Below are 22,093 nucleotides of genomic sequence, written 5' to 3'. Positions count from 1 at the left end.
TGAATGGCAGATTATTCTTCAATATGGGGTCTATTTTTATAGAAAGAAAAGTTACTTGGAAAGAGAGAACAAAATGTCCCATTGAAGAGAAAATGTTGGCCATGGAATAAATTTACTTTACCAGTATAAACATACTTAACTATCAACAGAAAATCAAAATAAGGTTCATGTTATGTTATTAGAGCCAACTAGTATATCAAACCAAAGGTCCAATAATGGTTCTCATATTTTGGCAATCAAAACATGTTGAAAGGCAATGTGGCTAAATGTCCATGACACCATGGTTTCATGTTAAGATTAGGAATGAGTCTATGCCATTTTCTTGTTATGCGAATATATCCTCCTTACAAATATCACATGGAACCTTTCTCTTCTGCTTCTCCGAAGGCCATTTTCTAGAACATCTTCCATTTATCTATTGACCAACCAGATAAAAGTATACTTTTATACTCTTGTTTCCTCTGTAAAGGAAAAAATGTGTGTGTGTGTGTGTGTGTGTGTGTGTGTGTGTGTGCAAATAGAAGAGTTGAAGGTACATAACATTATAGTCCTCCTAGAAAATTCTCTTTCCCAACAGACCCAACCAAAGAGACATTTTTTGGCTCTTAAATAGTTATCAAGACTCAATGATCCCCATTGAATTAAAATCATGGTCTTATTAACCTAGCATAAAGAACTTTTTCTTATAAAAACTAAAAAATCTCATTATTCACAACTATCCTTCTAACCGACCCTCTTCCATATGACATATACTCATACTATCAGCCCCGTGGAATCTGGATCCCTCATGATGCACTCGGGAAGCATTCCACTTGGATTATAGTTGTTCCCATAAGTGTACGTTCAACACAGACTCTGACAGAAATAAGTCCTTTTTCTTGCACATTGGAATGTAATAAATTTCTCCAGGACTCTTGGATCTTGATGAAAAGGGGGTAACATCCTCCCTGTCCCCCTGTGCTGGGTGGGTAAGTAATTACTTTCCCATGGAGAATTAGATTCAAGCTCTTCCATGAAAGTAATAATGGCGGACATTCCTGCTCATGAAGACACCCATCTAGGGACTTAAAGCTCAAAAGCTGGGTATGAAGGTATGTGTGAAGATGCAGACCCAGAAAGAAAGGAGGACATTTATTGCATGCCATACCTTGCAGAAGGCCTACGTGTCTCATTGTTCTCTTTACCTCCTCTTTCCTTTATAAAACTCAAGGCATTCATGCATTTTGGACAATTAACTAGGAACAGTTTCATTTAAATTCACATATTCAGGAGATAAGACCTATATGTCTTCCTTTCTTTGTGCATGTATGACAGACATTTTCTTTGCACAAGTGATGCTGCACCAGTTTCATTGAGAAGAGCTGGAATTTAGTTTTTAAAATCGATCATTGGATGGGGCAACTGCATTTTCAGAACCCATGTCATTGCCCCTGTCACTAACTACTCCTTACAACTCCTAGACATTCGTAAGGAACTCTGTGATTGTGGTTCACTTTTAAACTGATGTACCCACTTGGGGTTATAATTTCCCCATAAAAAGCTTTCCACAATGATCACCTTTTTCCTTTAACAGGCTTTGAGCATCAGAGCGTACTGCTCCATCCAGCACTGGCGCTGTGGGTCAAGTTTCTATCTCAGTGCACAGCATGAAAGCTTGGGTCCATCTGTGTCACACAAAGCCAAACCTCTCTTGAAGTGATTTGTTTACAGTGTCATTTGATGGAGTGGAATGTTCTGCAACTCATTCAAACTGTTACAGAAGCATTGCTAAAAGGTCACCACTGCTCTTTAGAGTTTCCAAATCTGGGCACCATCTGGGAGCTTGTTAAAGATAAGGTTTTCCATGGGCTTTTTCCACACCAACTAGATCCAATTAGCAAAGGGCTACTTTTCCAGAGAAGTTTGTGTTCACATTCAGAGAGAGACGGACAGAAAGACAGAAAATGCAAGTAAGTTACAGTTAGTTGCTCAAAAGTGTGCAAGCCCACTTTGACCCAATTCAGAGTGCATGTGCCAAGTGATACTACTATTTATTAGGCTTCAACAGGGATATCAGTCTTAAAAACGTTAGATAGAATTTGCTTTTAAATGTTCTTCTTGAATCAATACATTCTTCAAGTGTGGTCTTGGGGGTCAGTTTTAAAGGAAATAGAATCTCACCATTTACTCAGAATCCAATATGAAAATGAAAATTTGTTCCTTAAAGTAATAAAGGCTATGCATACTAAACATTCACTCTGCACAGCACCAACAATATTCAAGTTGTTATAACTTTACAGTTTTAGTCTAGGCCTAAGATTGGCTAGTGCTTGTGTTCTACTCCCTTATGAAACAAAAGTCTTGAATTTTCCAAACCTCAAAAGCTCAGCTGTAAAACTGTAGGCCACCAGCAAGAGGAAAAGGAAAGTTTCCTTCGAGGACATCTCTAGTTGCTGTTGGACAGTTCTGCTTTCTCCCTCGAAACATTAACTATGTCTTTTGACACTTGTCCATGGAAAACGTCCAAATGTGGCAAATGGTAGAAGTAGTAATTTCTTTATCCTCCTGCCTAGAACTTCCCATAATACAGAGGAGTCTTAGCTGATACTTGTATGGGTGGAACAAGGATGGCAGGTATTGTCTACCACTTTCACCCCCAGCTGCAGATGAAATAAATAAACACATACATTGATTACTAAATTAAAATTCAAAATTCTCTAATTTGGTTGGAACCCCTGAAAGGGTCTGGACCAAAGGGGCTGCACAGTAGCAGTTAAAACACAGGCTCATTGCCATTAAAAATATTCTAAGAAGTGTGTGTGTGTGTGTGTGTGTGTGTGTGTGTGTGTGTATTTCTAGCAGAATATTTGGGAGAGTAGAAACTTAAATCTGGAATCACATTTTCATCTCTGCAGTCCCGAGCTGGAGACATGAAAAACAGGACAGTATTTCCCTCAGTTCAATTAAACTGGTCTGGAAACCAAATTGTCCTTAGGAAGGGAGAGAAATCCATTTATATTCCTTCTACGGCAAGGAGGGAGGTCTTTCTGGCAAAGTCTTTATGTTTCATTCAGGACCAGGAAACTTAATCTTCAAGTTCAAAGCTCGTCTCATCATAGAGCTCAGGGCGTGCTGATTTCACATGCCGGGAATATTTCAGATGCAGGAGATCACCCATTTCATCAATGGCTTCCAAAACCTGCAATGAGATTGGCTTCCATCAGCTATCTTGAAATTCCTAAGTGGCTATGTCTTGTAGAGCCTGGGATAATAACAAGTCTCACAAAGACCCACTGTCTTATTTTGCCAGCTTCTGTGATTTTAAAGAAATGATACGGAGCAAGATCCATATCATTAGGTTGTGGTTAATAAGTCCTAGAGGAATGTTAGATGCTAATTCATTTTATTTAATGGTCTAACTAACATTACGAATGTTTATTTTATTTTGGGAGTGTGTGGAGAGGGATAAAAACATCTGACCTATGTTTAGCCTTAGGTTTTATTTTAAAAATGTAATGACTTATGTATAGCCTCATGGAAGAAAAAGGTAAAGTTGCAGAATGCATTTGAGGTTGTCTTCATGACACAGCAAACCAACCTTGCCAAGAACCAAGTGGAATCTTGTGGGAGCTGATCAGCATCATCTTCTATCCTCCCACACAATACTCATCTCTATGTCCTTAAGACTCACAAGGGACCAAGAACTCACCTGTTTCAATTCTCTTACTTTAAGTAGACAAATGTGTCCCCAACTTTACAAAAGAAACAACTGAGATACAGAAAGTCAAAATGTCACTTTTACTTCTAGTCTATCACTAATCCTATGGTATTGGGCATGCCTTTTTAACCTTTCTGAGCCTGTTTTTTTCCTACCTGTCAAATAAGGTGGAAGACAATGTTAGGGTCTAATGCTTTGAAAAGGTAAAGTGGGGACTTTTGACATTAGAATGAGTGACTAATGGGGCTTATGGACTTTCCTTTTTGGGAAGTCTTTCAAACTGACATCAGTTAATATATCCACCAACATGTTAAGAGTAATTTATTTCTTAGTAGTGGGATTATGGGTGTTAAAATGTTCTTCCCTATTTTTCTAAATTTCCTACATCAAATCTAAGTACTAAGAAAAAGTAATAAAAGTTATCTTTGAAATGACATCTGGGATAGTTTCTATCGATCTTTGCTTCAGGTGGAGGATGGAATGGCTCAACAGTTTCCAAAGTAGAGTACCTGCACTCTTGGTGCATATATGAGATGGTTCATAGGAAATGTGGGAGGAAAACATTAGGATTTCTATTCATTTTTTCTCAACCTTTTAAACTTCTGTTTGTGCATCTGTTATATAATGTACATAGTATATTGGTAATGCATATATCATTTATAAATAGTTTATGTTAAAGTCCTATAATCAAAGACCACCCAGAATACACGTGTAGTCAGTGTTATGCTTTATCAGCTTGCTGCAGCGTGGGTCAGGGGGTGGCACAGCACATGTCAGAAGAACCCTGGACATCTCAGTGACAGGAAGTCGGGAGGGGCTTCTCATCAAGTTAGGGCTTGTGCCTGAGCTGACTCTAAGGATGCAGGGACCAGTTCTGGGTTGGATGCTGTCGAGAAGCAGGAGCGATTCATTGGCTGATGATATATTTATAATTTTTCATCTGGAAGGCTGTAAGATGAAAGCAAGGCTGGAGTTGTCATTGGTAAAGGAGCAGCTGTCACACACGTTAGTCAGAAGAGGGAGACGTTAAGCCATTTTGTGTTTGTAGAGTGGCCTCATCTCTGTCTTCCTCCAAACAAGTGCACGTGTCTAATATTATTTTTAATATTCTGTGGGCCTTTATGTTCACTTGTTACCTTAATTCCCTGGGTGTTCAACAGGGCCATTTCTTACTTTCTCTTGCGTGTATGTTAAGGAATAGCTCAAAATTTTCTGTTGAGATGGGTGCATGATCTCAAAAGTTTAGTGGCATGAAACCAGGTATTTTGTAGCAACTAAGAACTTGCAAAGAGAATCACAAAGTCTGACATCTACAGACTTAGGTACATGTGAGTACTTCAATGCTGCTCAGACCACAAAAAATACAGATTCTTCCCTGCTGTCCATGTCTCCTGCCACTGCTGGGAGCTTGCTCCCTGGCCACATCCTTCCTCCTACTGCCCTGGGCGGTTCCTCTTCTCTGTCCTCTTTCCTTCATGTGTGAACATGCTCAAGTCTTCCCCATTTTCAAGGGCTTTTCCTAAATCTACTTTTGTTTTTACAGCCAAAATTCTCAAAAGAGTTGCCTACTCTTTCTTACCACCAACTCATTCCATTTAAAAGAAATAATTTGTCAAAATTCCTACACTGGAAATATTATATATACTCATCTTAGAGAACCCGGGAAATATAGAAAGGTATAAAGAACAACCACTCATTTCACTTGTCATCTCAAAGCCTAGTTAGCTCGGTTGTTAATGTGTTACTCAATAAATTTTTATTGTATACCTACTATGTACTGTACACTGGTTTAAGTTCTGAGGCTAAAATGGCGAAGAAGAAAGACACAGCCACTCTGTGCATGTGTGTGTATGATTCGAACTCAAATTATCCTCTTCACTCTTTTATTCTTTGTATTCTTATTTCTGTTCCCTGCATTCCTCTAATACTGCCCATTCTAAGGAACATCAAGCCCCTACTAATTGCTAATCCAATAGTTTCTTCTTATCTCTCACTGTATTTGAATTTTTTGCAGTTTGGGGAGGGGCATTTGGGTTCTCTTCCTTCTCCTACTTGAAATGTTCTCCTCTTTACTGTGTTTAACACTAAACTAAACTATCTCTTTTCTGAGTGCTCTAGCTCCAGCTAAGCCCAGGTCCCCACCTGTGATTCCGACATCCACCCTGGGATCTAGGCACTCTCCAGGAATCTGCCTTGGGCCTGTTCACTTTCACTTGTATCTGAACAATCACATCCTTTACCATTGGCTCGAATACTCTCTGAGTTCCCTCAACTACAGCAGCTCCTGCCTTGCGTATTCTCCTAAGCTCTGGAATCTGATTTTCTCTTCCATGGATGGTCCGTGGACTCATAACCTCAACATGTCTAGACCTGGGCTCATTTTACTCCCCCATTCCAATTGAAGATTTGCTGTTCCTCACTGTATACTGCACCTCATTTGAAAGCTTTGCCATCCTATTCACAAGGGCTGAACACCTCAAACTATCTCTTCCCACACCTGCTCTACACTCAGGCATTTGCCATACCTTGGCAACTCCATCACGCATTTGTAATGTCTGTCCCCAGATTCATTTCTTTTGTTTCCACTGCCATTGGCCTCGTCATCTCTTGTTTTGTTTAAATAGCTCCATTTTGGGTCCCTTTCTCTTGCCCTCTTGTTCTTCAATCCGTATATCACATTTATTTCATAGTGACGTGATTATGTTGTTGTACTGGTCAGAAACCTTGAATGATGCTCCACAACCTTCATCAAAAAAGGCCTAGCTCAAAACTCACCTCCCGTATACATCTTCCCCATTATAATAATTCATTCCCACCTTCATGCTCCCACAGTTTGCTATATTTCTTTTCCAAGATTAATTTATTCTGTCTGGTATTGTCATTAGTTGTTTATTAATGGCTTCTCCTAGAATTTTTGCTCCAGAGTTTGCTAGTAGTAGACACTCAGTTGCGTTTGCAAAACTGTTGATATTATGAGACTCTTCCATTAACCCCAGACTGATCGAGATGGCCTAATTCTCTGACATTACTCATTCATATAAAAATTAAACTCAAAGAACAATAAAATACAGGTTTTAAATAATTTCTATGTCACTTAGGCCTGGCTGATATAATCTAGATCTGTCTTTGTTGTTGATTTTCTAACACGTTGCTTAGTTGGGTTACAATTTATTATGGCAGATTTGGTGGCTATGAAAAATGTCAGAACACAGGTGGTTAAGGCTAAAATAGCATTTTAGATCAGCTTTCGCATTTAAGAACAAGTAAACAGCACAACATTTGGCTACCAAGTCCGTCTTTTCTATGAAAAGGTTTCCGTGAAACCAAATACTGACTGAAGTCTTAGCTTAACTGATTTTCTTTTCTGTCTACTGAGTGGATCACGCTGTTGGGCATTGTTGATGTACCTTTGTTTTTCAGCAGTGAGTTTCATTAGTGTTGTTTTCCTAAACCACCCAAGAGAAACCCAGAGAACCCCAAGCTGTCTCAATAAAAGAACTTGCTCAGCATCCAAAGTACTGGTCCTGGATCCTCTTAGCCTGTAGTATACTCACCGTGTCTAACATCTCCCGAGTATGTGCCGCTGAAATACAAAACCGAGCCCGGGCTTCTGCGAGGGGGGTGGCTGGAAATCCAACGACTACCACCCCGATTTTTTTCTCTAACATATGCCTTGCAAAAGCCCTTAGGGAAAAGCAAAGAAAAGGTGGTTAACTGAGAAAAGACAAAATTATCCCGCCAATAAAAGGCATATGGTTAATTGACTTTTTCTTTTTAAAATTTTTTATGATAGTAAGTAGAAGATATTCAGTTGAAGTTATTAAACTTTTATCAAATACAATTGACAAAGAAATGTGCTGCTTGCACATCGAGCAGCAGTCACTTGATGCTGCTCACAACTGAGTGTGTGGCATTATGGGCCTGACACACTTATTAGGTAATTGTGAGTACTGAGTCTTTTATATTGAGCGGAAAATGCTGATGTACGTGTCTCTGGTTTAATAAGTCTGCATTGATGTAAAATCTTTCATCTGCAGGGTTCCAAGGTATAAAAACCAAACAGCTAATACAATGCAATTACCTAAAGAAGGAATATATATTAAGAGTAAACCTGTATATCTTAAGAACTTAATACCAATAATATGTAGAAATTTCAATAAGCCTATTTGTAGTGACCATAATTTGAAGACCAGCATCAGAGTGTTTGCGGTATCCGACACCAAGCCAATATTCCCACTCCAGGGCCGAAGATTATATTTTCCATCAAATCATAGATAAGAAATAGCAAGAGTCTCTTCATTTTTTTTTAATGTGTGAATGAACATACCCAGGTATGCACAGGGATAATAAACCCATTGACTGGGTTAAAAGGGACTGGGGTAAGGGGGAGATAGGAAAGAAGTGTGCACACACCAAGAACCTGGTGGGTAAATGCAGCCTATAGGATGTAAGTCAGAGAACTATAAAGCTCTTTGATGCAGGGAAAAATCTTTGTAAGCTATGTTCCCTTTCCTTTATCCTTCTAGCCTCTTTCTTTTCCAGAGCTAATCTCAGTAATGATTCTAGAATATGAAGCTCAAAGTCTGTAAATTTCTTGTGCTGATAGCCAAGGACAGATAAAAAAGCATGTGCTCCCAAGTGACTCTTTTCCCCTTTGGGATCTGTTACTCTTTGCAGGAAACCTTAATTACTGGGTGGCTCTACCCGTAAGTAAGGCAAAAGCCTCAGATCCGTTCTTAGCATTAAGAGGTTGCTGGTGTACTGTTTTAGGCTGGAAGCTGACAGCACCAGAGAAACCTTCCTGTCATAACTCAGGAAGAATTCTTGAACCAGACACTGAGAGTGAGCCTGCTCGTCCATTCATCCGCTGTGCCGTCTAGCAGTCTGCCTTTTGGTTGCTTCAGGCAGAACGCAGGTTATCAAATAAAGCAACGGAGACTGTAAGACCTACAGAACACACAGCCTGTCTGGCCCCCTGGCTTGGGCAAGGCAAGATTTGCCCTTTGATTTCCACTGGGAAGGTTGTAAGGAGATGAAGCTTTCTAGCTGAGAAAGCTTGAAAACAGAGGCTGTTCTTTCTCCTTCTTGATCACCCTATGGAAGGCTGCCCACGGAACTGCACAGAATGAGAGCTCATAATTGTCTGAGAAACAAGTCAAGTGCTTTTATTGCTAGAGTACAAACCACCTGACCCATGATCTCAGGCCAGTTTTCGGGATTCCCAGAAGACCGTTTCCACTGTCTGCATGTTTCTCTTTGTACCAAAGGAAGCAAGTTTTGCCAAAGAATGCAGAGCGAAATATATGACTCTGTTGATTCATTAGGCTAATCTGGGGCCTCCCTGGAGCACTTTTGAGTTTAAAACTTACATTACTAAAGCTAATGTCCTTAAGTTAATGTATTTGGTTGCACCGAACATTTTTTTATAATGAGCCTTTGTGTTTGCACTCCCCAAAGCAAATTCAAGCTGGCATAGGCTGAAAGAAACTAAATGATGTGAAATAATAATTAATAAGAATAATAAAATAATTGGTATTACATGCAGCATCACTACATCTTGTGTACCACCATCTTCCAAGGGTATGAGGAGGACAGTGGAAGGAAAGTGCAAACCCTGTATCAAGTACTAAATACAACATATTCTTGATTATTTAAGTGCATATTTTACAGGTGAAATCATATTATACTGAACTCTATAGAGAAGTCCAGTGGTAGAGTTGTAACAGGACTTTCTTCAAAAGGATAACTGGCTAAAGATTATGTTTTTATTCCACATAGGTGGAAATGTGGAGAAATCACAGTTCTTTCATAAGATCAAAGTTTTTAAATGAACAAATGAAAGAAGTGCTTCCACACTGGCTTATACAATTAACTCCCTGTTTCAAAAGCTTCTCCACATATGAACTTTCCATGGAAGAAATATCATATAAGGAAACAAAGCCAGGCAGCAGGGCAAACTCTTGCCAGCAACTCCTGCCAGCAATAGATGATATTACCTTCTGTAACTAACCTGTTCTCGGTTTCCTTAGGCAACCCAAACGATGAGATTTTTTTTCTATCGTAGTGATTGATGCTTTTTGAATCACCAAAGATGACATTAAAGAAAGTTAAATTTATACTCCGTATTGCTTTAATGAGTTGTGTATTTTTTTTTCCTATGGACTAAAGCTTGAAAGGCTGTGTTCAAAAGAGCTCTGGTTCAGAAGGCGGATGGAACTGGCTTTGAATTCTGGGCTCTGCTGCCTACAACCTGTGTGAGTCTTAGAAAATAGTTTGACCTTTGTGACTCTCAGCATCCTAATTTATAAACTAGAGATAGGCATCCCACTCGACATGGGTAGTCACTGAGGTCTAATGGCCTCACTTAGCATATAATCAGTATTCTGTGATGTTGGCTCCTCCTAAAAAACAATCTTAAGTTGAAAGGAACAAGACAGTTTGATTTATTTTCCAGTATTCAATATAGCAATATTGATGGAGAGTATACTAGGATTTTACCTACTATTTTCCTGGAAGTCCTATTTTTATTAACGTAACCAAAGATTGTAATAACTGTCTTAAGGAGCCATGCAACTATGGTGACAGAACCTTGCACTCACTTGAAACTAATAATGATCGTCATTGTAGCAGAGTGGTAGTAATACTAATAGCTACCACTGATTGAATGTTTATGTCATTCCAAGCACTACTTTAAGTGCTTTCTACACGTTATGAATATGATTAATAATAACAGCTAACACGGAATAGCTCCTATATAAGAGGCAATATGCCAAATGCTGTATGGATCTTATCTTGTTTAATCTTCACAATGACTTTATGAAGTAGATCCTGTTATATGCCATTTTACAAATGAGAAAACCAGGATTTCAGGAGATTGGGTAACTTGTCTAAGATACCCCAGCTAGGAAGAGGCAGAGTCAAAATTCTTTTTGATTCCAAACTTCCTCACTCCGCCGTACAGCATAACTTGTACATGAAGCATACTATACAATTGAATTCTTGAATTTAAATGCACTTATTTTTACTATGCATTGACTCTTCTTATTGGGTGGTTTCATTTTTCTGACCTGTTGAGATTCTAATTCCAGCTTCCATCCTTAAAATCGGAAGTATCTGGCACACTCCCTACAGTTCCCACTGGAACACTTCTGCATTGTGCACGTTACACCCCGGACAAGTTTATTGTTGGTGCCTTCTTTTGAATGAATGATGAAATATTAGACAGACATGAGCTAAGTTTGGAATTTTTCTTCCAGAACACATCATTTCCCCAACCATTTTGAATATATGTGGGTTTTTGTGTGTGTATGTGTGTCTGCCTTGCAAAATCAGATGGTAAAAGGTTTTTTATTATCTGCTACTTTGAATCACTATTGTCACCCTTTCCTGCCATTAGCACAGAGTGGCATGGGCGTAACATATTTGTAGCACACTATCTCTTTGAACACTCCATGCACTATTTAGCTGACCCAGAGCCTTGAATAAAGGGCCAACTGGTGGTAATGGTGCGGCATGCTAAAAAATAACAAAAAAACAAAAACCTCATGTGTAAGTTTTAACTGGTTGTTATTTTGCTGTGGAGAAATGACACAAGAGCATCAGTCTTTTGGAATTTATAACTCAGTCTTACCCGCTATGTGTTTCAACTACTAGGCCCCAAACCTCTTTTATTGTTATTTTTCTATACTTCAAATACTCTGCCAATCTATTCAAACTGTTAGAGAGTCAAACAGAAAGTTCCAGTGATGGGTTATGTTGGAGGGGAGTTGAGACCTCTAGAATCTGATAAATATTGTATAGAATATTAATTTCCCTCATGTGCTTGGTCAGTGACACAAATAAACATTTTACCTTTAGGAAGGGTTTTATAATAGTTAACTTCCTTGTAATAACAGAGGTCATTAGTCTCTAGCAGGTTGGAGAATGGCTCATGTATAAAATTATCCATGCCATACTGAGAAAAACTAATTCTTTTCCTCTTAATGCACTGGTTGCTAATGTTCAATTTCAGAGTTGCAATCAATGGAAAACAATGCATTGGTTGCAACTCAGAGCAGAGGCATAAAAATTGAGCATGAGCTTTGAAGCAAGCCCAGGCTTGGGTTTTTTATGTCTTAGTTTTACTGCTGTTTGACTTTGTATGACTTTTGGCAAGTTGTTTAGCTGCTCTCAGCCTCAGCTTTCCCACATTTAAAATGGGGATGCCCACTTCTGAGGATGGCCAGAGTTCAAGGGGAGAAATTACAGGGACTGAAAACTGATAATATTGGGAGAAAGGGTCTTCGGAAATTCTCTCTGAGAGAGATCTTGGGTCAGAAGGAAGCTCAGGATCATCCTTAATTTGCAGTTGAAGTTGAGGGAGATAAGTGATTTCCCTGAATGCACAGAGCTTCCATTTAGGGAGAGAGGAGGGTCTTAGCACCCGGTTCCTTTCCTATAAGACCCATGGAAAGGCTGATGAACTGGCAGGTGGCTTCTGAGAAGCTATACAAGTGAATTCTAAAGTTGATCACTCCATTCCAAGTGTGTAATCTGATGCCTGTGCCAACAAGCCTCATAGCGTCACCATCTTAGGTCCCTTTGGGGGTTTAGGTGTGATACTGAAAGTACTTGCATACTTACGCTACTTTGCTAGGCATGTAAAGGAGCACAGGAACAACAGGAGAACTCTCGTTGCCATAGGTAATGAATCCCATTTTCTGCAGTCTCTGTCTGAAGTATCTTGTGTTTTTTGCAAGTTGCCATACTCTCTGCAACCCTGAAAAGAGACAAACATGGAATCTATCAATTCCCATTAGGAAGAGGGAAGCAAAGGTCAGGTCAACTTGGCAAGTGTTTCTGTGTCTTTCTGCAGGCCCGCATCATTTGCTGGGAGGGGGCCAAAGTAGGGTGGGGAAATATCTCCTGGGGAGCAGGTGTGGGCACTGATGCTCAGGACTCTGTCTTGAGCCTGGAAGGCAGACGTTGGGAGAGGATGGTGCTACTAGGTGCTGCAAGCAACTGAAGCTGGGTCAGACTGCAGGGCTGGTGGGAGGCAGGGGAGGTACCTAGGGTGTATGGACTCTGCTTTAAAAAATGTTAACTCAGGAGAAGGGAGTGTGACGAGAAGTAATACACACACACACTACACACCAGTTGTTGGTAGATGCTTTTTAGCCAAGCTGAGCTGGCCCATTAAATTGCTTCTCATCTAAGTCTCTAATCAAAGGATCCTTCATCCAACCTGAATTTGAAGGAGTAGCACATCCCTGGACAAAGATAGGTCCTGCTGAGACCAGGGCTGTTTTGTGAGGCATTTGCAGTGGTAGAGTAATTAATAGAGGGGAGGGTCTTCTGCTTTCCCCAGCCAGAAAAAAGAACAGCGTTGGCCCAAAACAGAAGGACAAGTGAGGTACATGTGTCGGTATCAAGGTTATTGATACTTCAGCTCAAAAGTTTATCCTCTGTCCTGCCTGGGTTCCAGTGCAGAGGTCACACACGTGAGTTGACAAAGGGAATTAAAGAACAGAAAGAGTTCTGTCCTGAAGATGCCTGTCTACTCCAGTCCTGCCTCTAAGTAGGTAGGTAAGTAAACCAGCCACAACTAGATAGTGTTTGCTCAATAAGAATGAATAAGATTAAACATTTAAGTCCCCTGGAAATCAGCCCAAAGTCTGCAGGATCGCTATCCAGCAGGGATGTGTTGCTGCAGTCTTCCTGGTCGTCTTTACCTGACCTCCATTCTGACTGGTCGAATGTTCATTCAAACTGATCAGAGACACTGCTCTAGAGGTTACTCAATATTTTGATCATCACTCATGGGTGTTTGTAATTCTCCAAATGGAAAAAGGGTAAAACTATCAGTAAACATGTCAGTCATGGTCATCTGGTACCTTCTTAGAGAAATGGCCCCAGATTGTGCATTTACAAAGGCTTGAGCAGTGGGAATCTTCTCAGCATCCTTCCTCCAGGGGACCATGATGTTTGGGTAGGGTGGGCCCTGCCTTTCCTCTTTACTACAAGGGTAGCATGAGACCTGAGCTTGATCAGTTGGGATGCTCTATCCCTCGATTATTGGTTTGATGACAGTACAAAACCTGGGCCTATTAGGCTTCCTCTCAGATCCACTGATGAAGTGTGAGGATGAGATAATCCTTAAGCTGCATCTTTGCCACCAGGTGGAGGACACCTGCTTGAAAATGACGTTGACTCAGATAAAAGCCAAGCCACAAGACTGTAAAAGTCCTGATGACATCATTTGAACCCTTGAGTCTAGCCATGGCTAAGTTAGGCCATTTTTTGGGCTTTTCTGCTGTGTGAAATGATACATTTCCTTTTCTGCCACCTACAATCAAATGCTTCCTGAGTAATCCAGGTGGCCATTAATTGGATCAGGTGGCCTCTAAAGAGCAATAATAATATCAGCAACAATAATTATAGCTCACACATATGTAATGTCACCACTGTTATAAGCGTTCAACACTTTGATTTAGGTACCATAATCCTATGTTGCACACAAGGAGAAACCACGTAACTTTACTCAAGTCCATGTAGTTGGTGGGTAGCTGAGCCAAAAATTGACCCAAGAAATTGGGTGTAGAATCTGTGCTATGTACCCCTATACGACAGTGCTCTGCCCAGGTAACAGATGGTGGCCATCTCTTCTCGAGATCAACAAAACTCTCATCTCTGCCAGCTGTTTGGATCATAACTCTACCAATTTATTTTCTAGTACAGGCAGTTGAGAAGTTGAATGCTGGGGAAGCTTCAACAGTCTTATGTTGTGAGGGGTTGGAGTCCAGGGCCCCCTTCACTTTGGGTGGAGGCTGCACCCAAGGAGTAAGGGGGAACCAGAATTAGGCCCCCAAAGGATACTTTCTTTATCTAGTCATCTGATACTTTCCCACTAGGCTCTATCACTCCCCAAATACTTTACATCTTCCTTTAAAAGTTTTCCTTTGCTCATCAGGCCCAAACGGACTTAACGTCTGTGACATCTTAATACAGTATATGTGGAAGGATGGAGATTTAGTTGAGTGGAATGCCAGGCAAGGAACAGGATATTAAATGCCCCAACTATCCATGCTTGTTTTCTCTTACTATCCTTCACCCAACCCAAGTTCTCAAGGAAGATCCCTCTTTAACTCTGTCAGCTCTCAGCAAGCAGGCTGTGATGTTGAAAGCATCTGTCTCATTGTTCTTTCTCAGGGAAATTGACCTCTCGATCCCACTCTCCTGGCCACAGCCTATGAATGGAGGATGCCCTTGACCCAAGGACAGTCCATCTGTGTGTTGGCCAAGGAGCCATGAATTGGTCTATTATAGGAACTTTGACAAAAAGATGATAAATATGAACTAAACCAATCACATATTCTTGCTATAACAGTGTGGATGTGAAAAATTTAGAGAGAATTAACAATTGGTGGTAAGAGAAGAAATTGAAAGACACAGAAAAGCTTATTAGCAGAATCTATGAAATCTATGAAACAGAGTTAGCCATTGGTCATTAGAAACCATGGCAACCTAGGAAGAAGAGAGGTGGAAACTGTAAGGTTAGTTAGTAGCAATAGAAAGCATCAGATATTAACACAGAGAAGAGCTGATATTCCAGTAGGGGGGGCAGACATTAATCAAATCATCACAAAAATGGTTGTAAAATTGCAACTCTGATGGGCACTGCAAAGAAATGTTATGTGGTGTTATGAAAGCTCACATATAGGGAGATTGGACCAATCTCCCAAATCTGAGAAAGTCAATAAATGATGAGTAAACAGAGATCTGAAGGACGAGAAAGTATTAACCAGGCACAAAGCTAGAGGAGAGTATTCCAGGCTTAGGAAACAGGTGCAATGGTCCTGTGGTTTGTAGAACAGAGTAGTTGTGAAACAGGCAAGATGTGGTTGAGTGTGGAACAAAATGAGGCTGGAAAGATGGGTAGATTGTCAAAAACAAAAAGGGGGAGGGCAAGACTACAGAGATTGAAGAATCCAACATTTAGGGTTGGGAAGAGGAGGATGAACCTAAAAGGGAGACAAAATAGGATCAACTAGACAGGGAGAAGATAAACCAGGAGATGGAATAGTGTTCATTGGATTTATCAACATGAAAGTCATTGATAACCTTTATTTGGAACCCTTGGCTGGGAATTTGTTTCTAAAGAAACAGGTAGTTCCAAGTATGGTTTTCTTTAATTCATATATCCTTTTCCCACCTACCTCTTTCCAAAAAAAAAAAGCACCCCCCTCACTTCTAGATTTGCAACATAAATACAAGTAAGGGGCCCAGAGAGGTATAGAAACATCTGTATAATTTTTTTTTTTTTTTTTTTTTTTAGACACAGCCTCCTTGGTGCTTTAAAAAAAGAAAAAGACTTTTTTTTTTGTTTAACATGTTTCTTTGTAGGTGTCCATTGGAAACTTGTATATGTACAGAAAGCAGTGTATTGGAAATGCAGAACTAGAAATGAGGAAGGAGAATATTTGCTATACTTCCAAAAAAAATTCATCCATACATTGAAATTGTGTGTTTAGAGAGATAACAACAGAAGGAGTAGAGGGAGATGATGTAGAGAAGGAAAAGAAAAGAGGGCAGTGATAAGGCTTATTTTAAAGGTGATTGAAATGAAAGCACAGAGATACATCCCAGCCACCAAAATGTGTTCCATATGGCCTGTCCCCCTGTGCATTCGGCCCCCTTGTTGATTGTTAGCTGCACAATGAACAGATGACTTCATCACGCTGAGCCTCATGATTCCTACATGCTTCCCCTCGAAGTCTAGAAGGATTTCCTGGCCTGGAAGTGCATGAATGACTTAAATTGCTTTTCCCAATGGCATTATCTTTGCACTTGCCTATAATGATTCATCTATCACTGGGCTTCCTAGCTACTTAATTGGCTCCGTCTGTCCCTACTGCCTTGATTAACCCAAGAAACTGAATCATCAGCTAATGTCACCACTTCACTGCTTCTAGATCCGTTGGAGGCTTGACCAAACAGATCGTACTATCGATTCCAGGGGTATCCGACTCTTAAGAACTGAATGTTTTATTCTTGCCCTGTCTTTCCTATCTTTGAACCCTTTAACACAGCATGGCTGACAAGCCATTATGACACACTTTGTGGTCACCATGTTTTCTCATATAGGTCACCATAAATGTCTTTGAGGTCTTGTGAGTTTGCCAAGATACAGCTCCTTTCAATTACTCTATTGCTCACTCTTTAAAATTGGAAACATTCTCATACCCTTGGAGGGCCTGGGGGCAGAGGGGAATTTGTACATATAAAACACTACTCATCTACACAGGATGTGAGTGATTTTATTAATTATATTGTGTTTGGAGATCCTTGCTGGAAGTAGAAGGAATATTTGGCATGTTTCTTTTTGTGCAGGAACAGCCATGTTGGGATGGCACTGGGGCCCTTTGGAGATTGGGCACTGTAGCCACATTCCCCTTGAAACATTCAAAGTCTCTGATTAAGTAGTTTCTGATCCATCTTCCACATATTACCTAGAAGACAGGGAAGGTCCCTGCTCAAACAAATAAATGAATGAGACAATCTCTTATGTTGGCTTCTGGAGAGTTTGCATAAGTGTTTATTTTGTCATATTCTGGGTTCTCTGAGAAGGCCATTGAGTAGAAGGAGAATGGGCTTTGGAGTTAAATGGACATGGAATCAAACTCCACCTGGACAGCTTATAACCTTAAAACCTCAATTTTGTCTGTTAAAGGGAGATAAGCTTATCTCACAGGGAAACTGGGAGAAATAAAAAGGTTGATGCAGGAAAAGGGCTTAGTATTGGATCGGCATCCAGTGGGTCCTTGAAAGGTTAATTACCTTTTTCCATAGGGCAGTAGTTCTCAGCCTCACTGGCACTTCAGAATCATCTGGAAGGCTTGACAAAATCCCATGTTCAGGCTGCACCCCAGACCAATTAAACCAGGATCTCTGGGGACAGGGCCTGTTAGGAGTTTTGGTTTTCATAAGGTGTAGCCAAGCAGACGTGGATGTCTCCGAAATAGCCACCATGTCCAGTCCACTGCATTAGATGCCTGAGTGTGTCCTGGCTGAGGAGCTATGCTCCTTGGTTGGATATGGAAGATAAAAGATGGGCATCTATGACAGCCGCTTGCTTGGCATGAATACCTCCCAGCAGTTCCTGTGTGCTCAGGTTCTCGGGGAGTATCTTTTGTAGGGGTGACCTGCTGCCCTGACATCTACCTGCTCCACACTGTTTACTCATCTTGAGATGAACCCCACGGCCAACCTCACCCCTCTCATGAGGGTGAATAAGATCTGGGGTGAACCTATCCCAGCAGATAACCTGTATGTTGCCATTTCATCCATTCAGGTTTCCAGCTCTGCTGGCTTGAGAGACGGCTAGGTTAACAGAGGCCACGAATACTTTTAACCTTCCCTCCAATGCTGTTAAAACAAAACCAGCTGGGGCAGGGGAAGGAAAACAAATAAAACACAAAGCCTCTTACTACAAAGCTTTGCAGTCCCCTAATAAAAACAACGGTCTGTGGCGTTTCCAAAAATACGTTTGGGACAACTCAGTCTCCCAGAGGGCCAGAAGGAATTATGGACAGTGGAAATTACCAGAATGACCTGTCTTAAAGGATAAAAATTTCTTCTCTATTGAACCATCAGCATGCAAAAAAATGAGGAAGGCATTTCCCCCTGTAAGACTAAGTAAAGGAGATGAATTTGATGAGCTCATGGGCCAAAACCAGCACCACTGTCCATTTTCTGCAGACTTTGCAAGCTCACTTTCTTACAGAGGAAACACCAATGTGCCCAGATGCCATGGAATGACTTATTTTACTTCTCAGGCTTGAAAATATACGTACAGAAATATACACTGCTCACTCCTTAAATTATTTAGTACACTACCCCTTTGTCCGGAATACAGACTGGATGAGCACAAACATGTTCCTAGGCAGAATTGCTTGGAAAATGTGGTCCTTGTCTTTAGAGATGGGGAGTCTCTTTCCATAAAACAGTTCTTACAATGTAAGAAGTTGATATTTCTGAAAAATTAACCCTGGGAAAATTGATATTAAAGAATGTCTGCAGTGGTCTGAGAATGCCGAATTCCCCTGGCCTCTCCCTACTTCTCTGCCCACTTTCCCTGGGCTTCTCCCACTGGTTTGGTGAGGGGGCGGGGGTATTGGAGAGAGAGACCTTGGAGTAAAGTTTCAACGTGGCAGCAGGAACCCAGCGTCTGTTATTTTAAGCACTGGACACCACACAGGACATTTTGTTTCCAGCACACTCAGGGGCAGAGAGATCTCAGGAAAGATCAAGAGGCTACAGAGCGCCGAGAATCATAAGAATCACATTAGCACTGACAAGCTTCCCAGTGGGGTGCAGAGAATAGCGTTTGGAGTGGTTTGCTAAGACTAACTCACATTTTTTATCAGGCACTGAAGCTCTCCCTTTTGATGTCCGGATTCCAAGGTTACAGCATGTTTTATAGTCACATACACGTGTTCTGAGGGCTCCCCAGGCCGCTCAGTTGAACCCCTGTGGAATGTGTGCAGGGACAGGCTGGACATGAGGGCTGGGTGGCCATCTACAACAGCTCTGGAAGACACCCTGCCTCCACCTCCCCACCAACTGCTCAGATACACCTTTAGGGATTTAATTCCCAAGGAGGGGTGATAATGGACATCTCTTACATACCTGCTATGGACCAGGAACCAGTTTTTTGGGCCTCCTTCACAGATGAGGAAACTGAGGCTGGGAGGTTATGAATGAGATACTCAGCTGACCCAGAAATAGGATGCACTTAGGACACTATCAAAGTCTGCTCTTTGGAGAATCTGGTAAACTCATTCATGATGCGGCATGAATTCCACGATTCATGGAGTCATACATTTCACAAATAAAAAGCACTCACTATGCACAGGAGTCAGGCCAGCTGCTAAGGTGGGGCTAGAAGACGAAAAAATTCTGAGACTGTTTGGAAAGAAATGATCTAACAGGAGACACGGCAGATATCAAGTGACATACAATCAGAAATAAGTGCCATAAAATAGATACATATATATATTCACATTGTACTGCTTCATGAATACTTAATGAATGAATGGTAAGATTTGATGTTAACTTGCATACAAGTGGAAAGCGATATCATAGCAAGTCACTAATCATGGGATTTTACACATAAAATGAGGTAATTTGGGAGCTAGGGGCTTTCTGGGAACCCTCGCAAATCAGTGATATTCAAGCAGGGAAACATGCTGGAAATCTTTGTTTTTTTTTTTTTATCTCCCCTTCCCTCCTCTCTCTTCCTCTCCTCTCCTCCTTTTTTTTTTTTTCTTAGAATACCCATAACAAGCTTCCCTCTGCAGAGATTCTGTTCCAGAAGGACTGGGTTGGACCTTTCAGAAAAACTCACTGGGTAACTGTGGTATGAATTCCCAGTTAAGAACCACTATAGATTACATTGTTTGTTGTTTCTCTAAAAATAATGAATGATCCTAACTGAAGATGCCAGAGAACAATTCAAAGAATTTTTGTGCTCAGTCAATGGCTCTGTGTGTCAGTTTCCATGAGCCCCTTTATCTATGCAGATGGGTAAGTCACTTATCATCTCTGAGCTTCAACTTGCTGATCTGGTCAATGGGGATGCTAGTAATGGCCGCTCCACCTTTTTCCCAGGGCTTTTGGGAGGATGATTAATTCAGCATCTGCTTGCTTTGTACCTATTATGTACAGGTGACTATTGTTTTCAGCAGAGGATTCAAAGATCAGTGTATCCATTGTTTTCGAGAGGCTTATAAACTAAAAAAAATATATAATTATAACGGAAGGTAGACAATCAAATGTCCCAGGAAGAAAGTGCTCTGGGAGTTTGAAGCAAAGACCTAGAGGGGGCAAGTTAACATTTTGTGCTCCTAAGTTTGGTGAAGGTTAGGGGAGGAGCGGGTGACTCACTTGCCTAGAATGTTTGGATCACTGTCATGGGAAGGATCAGTGGGGTCAGATCGTTGGGAGATGCAGATGCCACCCAGAGAATCAGAAGTTTTGGTGGGTAGTGGGAAGCCCTTGCAGGGCTGTAAGCAGAAAATGACATGAATTGAGGGGAGTTAGAAAGACAAAGCTGGTAGCATATAGTGCATGGATTAGGATGAGGGAAAAACTGGAGGTGGCAAGACGAGTTAGGAGGCCAGAGTGGCAGTGAATGTCCAAAATGGGTGAGAATATGTGTGTCAACAACTGTTCCTATTTGTGGCAAGTACCTAGGCTGAGTAAACAGGCTAATGAAGTCCCTTGAAAGGTCTCTGAGAACTCAGGTAAATGAAGATGGCCACTAGAAAGCCCCATGCGAGGCAGCTACCTATGTAATTAAAACCTCTGCTAGAAAGGGATGCTCTGAAGGAGCCTCAGGAAAGAGGTGTGGGGGAAAATTGATGGAGAGGCCCCCCCTCCTTGGTGTTGCCCCTACGACCACAACTGCATCATGGCCAAGTGCTCAAGGAATGTGAACCCAATTTCCTGCGTTCAAAATCCACTCTACCATCTTGGGCAAGGTACTTTCTCTTTCAGTAACTTGGGTTCTTTGCCTGTCAAATGGGAATAATGACAATGATAATAACAATGGCCATTTCATAATGTTATAAGGATTAACTATTAAGCACTTGTAGGTATCTGGCACACAATAAATTCAATGTTGTGAAATGAATAAAAATATATATGTTTTATATAATGGACTTTCATGTACATTTCATCTGAAAATATTCTATAGTTCACAAATATTGAAAAGCATTAATTTGAAGCAAAGACTGGATGGGCTGACTTGGATCTGCTCTCCATAGCTGGGCCTCTGTGGACAATGTAACTGGCCTGTGGCACCTACAGCCTCTCTGGCTGTCCCTGTGCCCTCCTCAGTCTTTTTGGTGCCTGGGATGTGTCCTCTGATATATTCCTATTTCCCAGAATTCAATGTTGATCAGAATAACTTTCATTTTCAGGGCTCAAGTTGAAGCAGCTGATCACAGAGAATCTAACTACATAAAGTCTTCCTATCTTACCAAGGGCCCAAAACTTTAGAAATGTTAGCCAGTAGTTAAGACCTAATCACGTGAGCTCTTAGGAGGAACTAGGGGCTTCCTGAAGAAAGAGATTCAAAGAGAGAGAGGTATTTGATGTGAGAGAGACTCTCCATTGCTGGCTTGAGGATGGAAGAGACCTCCAGGAGCTGAGACAGGTGAGGGAACAGGACCTTAGTCCTACAACCCCAAAGAACTGGATTCTGTCACATGAGCATGGAAGGGGAGCCTGAGCTCCCAATGAGACAGCAGATGCTGACACCTGGATTTCAGCCCTATGAGAACTTGAGCAGAGAACACGCTGTGCCCAGACTCCTGACCCAAGGAAACTGAGAAAATTGACAGGCGTTATTTTAAA

General features: G+C 41.0%; 1 protein-coding gene across 1 annotated transcript in view; it reads right to left on the bottom strand.

The window, feature by feature from the left end:
• Positions 1 to 1,112: 1,112 nt before the first annotated feature.
• The window catches only part of SPTLC3 (serine palmitoyltransferase, long chain base subunit 3), a 151,960-nt gene continuing 130,979 nt past the window's right edge, over positions 1,113 to 22,093 (bottom strand). The window contains exons 10-12 of the mRNA XM_012640440.1: positions 12,320 to 12,455; positions 7,252 to 7,381; positions 1,113 to 3,178 (exon numbers count right to left, since the gene is read on the bottom strand). Of these exons, the coding sequence (XP_012495894.1) occupies positions 3,065 to 3,178; positions 7,252 to 7,381; positions 12,320 to 12,455 (380 nt within the window). The 3' untranslated portion in view covers positions 1,113 to 3,064. The remainder of the gene's footprint in view (positions 3,179 to 7,251; positions 7,382 to 12,319; positions 12,456 to 22,093) is intronic.

This window comes from Propithecus coquereli, unplaced genomic scaffold, assembly GCF_000956105.1.
Source record: "Propithecus coquereli isolate 6110/MARCELLA unplaced genomic scaffold, Pcoq_1.0 Scaffold153, whole genome shotgun sequence".
In the NCBI taxonomy this organism is placed as follows: domain Eukaryota; kingdom Metazoa; phylum Chordata; class Mammalia; order Primates; family Indriidae; genus Propithecus; species Propithecus coquereli.
The sequence above is the reverse complement of the archived record's forward strand: the minus strand, read 5'-3'. Positions and strand labels throughout refer to the sequence as shown.